At 35.4% G+C, this 5,548-nt stretch overlaps 1 protein-coding gene across 1 annotated transcript; it reads right to left on the bottom strand.

Annotated features, from left to right (window-relative positions):
- Positions 1-1,427: 1,427 nt before the first annotated feature.
- LOC147409937 (UDP-glycosyltransferase 89B2-like) lies at positions 1,428-2,928 on the bottom strand. The gene has a single exon (XM_086432123.1). The coding sequence runs from the start codon at positions 2,920-2,922 to the stop codon at positions 1,489-1,491; it is 1,434 nt and encodes a 477-aa protein (XP_086288249.1). The 5' UTR covers positions 2,923-2,928; the 3' UTR covers positions 1,428-1,488.
- Positions 2,929-5,548: the final 2,620 nt, after the last annotated feature.

Below are 5,548 nucleotides of genomic sequence, written 5' to 3'. Positions count from 1 at the left end.
ATGTCTACGGTTAGAGAGATGGGTTAGGGACAAGGTTTAGATATGATAAATAATATGAAATAATGCATGTATGCATGAAAAAGGTGCCAAGTAGCAATTATCATGGACCGTGAGCTTGTTGAAGAACTTTAAGGTTTTTTAATTGAAATCAACTTAAGATTTTTGAAAATTTGAGCTTTTCCGAGTGGATTCATGCAAATTGGGGTGTCTAAAGTTTAAATAACTTGAGGAACTAAATTTTCAATTCATAAAGCAGGTCCTTCAAAAATTTTGAAATTCCATCGATCACCCCTAAAATTTTTGGAAATTGCAACAGAGTTTGATTTCATCAAATTTTTGTAAACGTTGTAGTTGTGTAGGTTGTTGAAACGTGACTTAGTGGAACCATGGTTTAAACGTTATCAACCATCCGAGTGATGGAAAGTAGTGTTGGTGCATACGTTGGAAATCCTCAGGTTATTTGCGAGCTGAATGTCATTCGTTCATTTAAGTCTTGATAAGATACGATGCACACTAGCAATCGAATAAAGGGAGAGGAATAGGAAAGTGGGACTCCAATAAAATAAAATAATTTTTTATGATATAATCATGATCTTTGATCATTCAAGTACGTGGGGATGAAAGACAGTGTTGGTGCTTGAGCAGGAATCATTTGTGTCTTAAATAGTTTGATCTCGATAATCCCACTTGATTCATCTTTGACACTTTAAGAACCATCAAATTCTCATTTAATCCGAAATGCATGACCGATACACTAATACTTAATCTAGTTTGTGGAAAATTCAGGTAATCGCGAAAACAGGTGAGTCGGGGTGCTTAACACCGTCCCCGACTCTCAACCAATCCTCTTATCCAATTTCTCTGAACATTAACCAAATCATAGTTAATTTTTGCATAAATTGCATATTTTAGTTGAATTCTAAAAAGGTGATCATTCCCACTTGGACCAAATAAGTGGTGACGACTTCAAACATCAAATCCCAATAATAATAGACAAACGATAATCGAAAAAAAAAACAAGAAGCGAAATGCAAGCCCGATTGAAGATTTTGATTGGTACACACCTCTCTTACTCCCTCAAGTCTAGTAAAATCCCTTGAGCTGTCACCTATTCCTTTTTAACTAAACATTTTTTGCGACGGTCCAACGACCCGAACCGATGCCTCAGACTAGTGTGAATGTCACCAAAGTGATACATGTCCATTAGGTTTAGTTACATAATTTTGCCTATATAATTATAATAATAAATAAAGCCGGCTTCCGACTACATACACCACTGTCTTAAATATTGATACTGTGCTGATGTGGTGGTACGATGCTTTTCACTAGCATATCAGATCAGCAGCGTGTTGTATGAATTCAGTTGAGCATTTTTCTAATAAATTTGATTTCAAAGATGGCATCATTCGATGTGAAAGATTGCATCATAATAGTCAACTATCTCAGACGGTTGGTGCTGCCCTCCCCCTTATACCTAATAACGAAGAATTATATTTTCTTTGAATTGTCCACTAACAACCTTTCATTCAATTCTTTGACCAAACTGTCCAAATCCTTATACGAACTCCCATTCTCTTTGATTGCATTCAACGCCACCTGACTCAGCTCCTTGACTCGCATTCTTTTTGACCAATTTTCACTCACCGATTCAGCCACTACTCTAGCCAACTCATTTGCATTTGGAATCGTCTCCGCACCTTCACAGACTTTGACTGCAATCCCAAGTTCTTTAACCAACAGCGTCGCATTTGAGAACTGGTCAGCCCCCATTGGCCACGTAAGCATCGGTACACCAGCAACGATTCCCTCAATCACCGAGTTCCACCCGCAATGAGTCAACATCGCGCCCACCGCACGGTGACTCAGTATCGAAACCTGTGGGACCCAACCTCTGATCACTAGACCTCTCCCTACCACTTTATCTTCAAACCCAGTGGGGACCACTCCAAACTCTCCCTTGACGTGTCCTCTCGTCGCTTCCTTGACGCACCATATAAACCTACTCCCACTTCTCTCTAACCCAGCTCCCAACTCCTCCATTTGTCTATTTGTCAAAACAGCTTGACTTCCAAAACAAACATAAACGACCGAATGATCATCACACGTGTCAAGCCATGACATCAAATTATCGGATTCAACCGAGCTGGACCCACCTCTCTCGGTGGGCCCACCATCGGGAGGAAGACAGGGTCCCACAGCCCAAACCCGATCATGTCCAAAGAACTTCCTCATGTGATCCAAATACACCGATTCCAACTCACTGAACGAGTTAACAATAATTCCCCAACTCGTTAAATTCGCAACCATCCCATCTTTAACAAATTCCGAATCTGGGTCTCCTTCTCTGTAACTTCGATAAACAGTGGAAAGTTGCCACCAAGGGTAAATTGGGGAATTCGGAATTTTAGGAAAAGAAATGAGGACATTATGGTCATTTGGATCATCTCTCTTGGGTAGATCATGCCATAGAGAATTGATGATCGATAAGGCCATAGAACCAGAAGGAGAAAAGAGAATACGAGGGATGCTGAGCTGGCAAGCGAGATGTTGGGACCATCCAAGAAACAAATCAGACAAGATCGCGACAGGTGGTGAAGGATGAGATTGAAACCAGTGGAGGACAGGATAATAAAGTTCACTCATAGCGCGCATCATAGCAGTGAAGCCATTGGGAGGGAGATCTTTGACGTTCTCTACGCCAGGGGGTATAGATGGTTGATTTGGGAAAGGTAAGATTAGGGTTTGAATTGAGGGGTGTTTGGAGATAAGAGGGTTTAGAATTGAGAGATTTTTGGGTGTGATGAGGATTGTTATGGTTAAGCCACGGATGACGAGTTGGTGAGTGAGGTCAAGAAGGGGTATCATGTGCCCCTGCGCAGGATAAGGGAAAACAAGGATATGTGCGCCGCTTGAGGTAGACATGGTTTTTGGTAAAGTGTGTGTTTTAGTAAGTGAAACGAAGAAGCATATATATCAAAGTGGGTCGCACCAGGTCAATGGTCATAGTCATCGACGTGTTAGGTAGGATGAAAAGATGTTAAATCAATATATAGGTGCCACGTGTTTATTAGAAAGGTAAAGTTTAAGGATTTCACCCTTGACAAGGTTCGTTAACGTGACATCTAAAAATATGATTCCATGAAATTTCGAGGTCCGTGGTGTTAGAATTATTATTATGGTAATCAATTTGAGCAAAACTACTCTTAGTACGGCTTTAAATCTTGCCATGTTACTGAGGAAAGTAGTTTCCTACTACCCACCTTTCATTTTATTTGGAAAAAATTATTTAACGTAACGTAGTAAAAATACTTTTTTCCAAATACTTCCTAAGTTCTGGATAGTCTCTTAACAGTTTATTTACTATGTTTTTCTTTCTTAATAATCCTTCAATCCAATCTCACATTCATAATATCTTTGAAATATGTAGGTATCAAGAATATGTTAAGATCTTAGATGAAGATCATGACTCGATGATATTTAGATATCTGTGGTGTTGAATTATTAATGTCGTAATCCATTTGAGCAAAACAATCCTTAGTACGGTTTTAAATCTTAATATGTTAGTAAAAAAAGTATTTACCTACTTACCCACCATTCATTTTATTTTGAAAAAATTACATAAAATGACGTAGCAAATAGACTTTTTTCTAAATAGTCCCTAGGTTTTGAATAGTCTCTTAACAGTCAATTTATTAAGTTTTTCTTTCTTAATAATCCCTCAACCTCATCTCACATTTATAATATCTTTGAAATATGTAGGTGTCAAGAATATGATAAAATCTTAGATGAAGATCATGATTTGATGAAATTTAGTAGTTAGTGGTGTGAAATTATTAACATGGTAATCCATTTAAGCAAAACAACCCTTAGTACGGCTTTAAATCTGACTATGTTAGTAAAGAAAATATTTTCCTATCTACCCACCATTCAATTTATTTTGAAAATATTAATTAAAGTGACGTAGCAAATGGACTTTTTTCTAAATAGTCCCTAGGTTTTGGACAGTCTCTTAACAGTTCATTTACTAAGTTTTTCTTTATTAATAATCCCTCAACCTCATCTCACATTTATAATATCTTTGAAATATGTACGTGTCAAGAATATGATAAGATCTCAGATGAAGATTATGATTCGATGAAATTTAGATGTCTGTGGTGTTGAATTATTAATGTGGCAATCCATTTGAGCAAAACAACCCTTAATACGGTTTTAAATCTTACTATGTTAGTAAAGAAAATATTTTCCTACCTACCCACCATTCATTTTATTTTGAAAAAATTACTTAAAGTGACGTAGCAATCGGACTTTTTTTCTGAATAGTCCCTAGGTTTTTGTTGTGATAAATATTTAAATGTTTATAATGGTGAGCTTATACAGTAAAATCTCTAATTACTTGTACCCTAGTGTCATTTAAAATAGGGAAAAACTTGGTATTTCACCCATAACCTTTAATCATGCTTCTCTTAAAAAAAAAAAAAAAAAAAAAAAACTTATTTATCAAAACCAATTTCTCATTAGCTTTTATAAATAATTTGGAATGTGTGTTTTTCTAATAATAATAATTGTGAGATGTCTTGTATTCTTATTGGGCTTGAGCTTCAAGAGACAAAACAATATCAAAGGGGATCTATTATTAAGTGGAGTGGGCTTGGCTAGAGGGGTTAGGAATTTGATGTTTTTTTTTTCTTTTTTGCTTTGTGATGATTGTTGCGGCTGAGTGAGTTACGAGTTTGTAATTTTTATTGTTGATCGTGGATTTTGTCCCTATCCTCCGTGGATACCGTGTAAATCTTGTGTTGTCTGTGTAATTGTCTTGGTCTTGTGCCAAAAATGTTTGCATAGTTGGTCATTTTCGCTAATCTCTCGTAGAAGAGCACTTTCAAATCAATGATTCCTCCAAAAACTTTGACACGTGTATCCAAAATATCCAAATCAATGATTATTGTAAAATCTAGAACTTCAATGGTATGTTAGCAACCTTTTAAAACATGTGTTTTCATTTTTGCTCTTAGAAAGTAATCTCTAAATCCTTTTAGTGTAAAATGTAAACGGTTCTATTGTTCTTTATACAATGGCATTTTTGTAATAATATTTTTAAAATTTTATGGTATCTACAAAAAATAATAATACCATTACATGATTACAACAGAACTTTTCTTTTCTTTTTTCAATAAAAAAAATTACTTTTTATGATAAATATGAAAATTGTGTGTTTTTGAATGTTGCTAATGTCTCATTAAAGTCTTGGATGCTAGCATTATAGATCATATATTTCAAGATATAATTTGATAATGATTTCAGATTAATTTATGAACAATATGACCAAACCATTCATTTCAATTAAAGTTTTTTATTAGTGTATTATGAGTGTACTATGTTCAGTTTTTTTGATGTATTATATATTTTTGTTAGACTCATCAATCAAATGAATGAAGTACGTAATTGACTGATCCTATATATGGTCAATCAACGATTTCTTCGATAGTGGTCAATCTCTTAGTGTAGTTTGAAATTTCAATATTTATTAGGGAAACAGACGACCAATAAT

This window comes from Akebia trifoliata, chromosome 2 (genome assembly GCF_017979445.1).
Source record: "Akebia trifoliata isolate Shusen 1 chromosome 2, ASM1797944v1, whole genome shotgun sequence".
In the NCBI taxonomy this organism is placed as follows: domain Eukaryota; kingdom Viridiplantae; phylum Streptophyta; class Magnoliopsida; order Ranunculales; family Lardizabalaceae; genus Akebia; species Akebia trifoliata.
Note: the sequence above shows the minus strand (reverse complement) of the source record. Positions and strands in the feature narration are given on the sequence as shown.

Coding starts and splice junctions, on each gene's coding strand:
- LOC147409937 (XM_086432123.1), bottom strand. CDS start 2,922: ATGTCTACCTCAAGCGGCGCACATATCCTTGTTTTCCCTTATCCTGCG.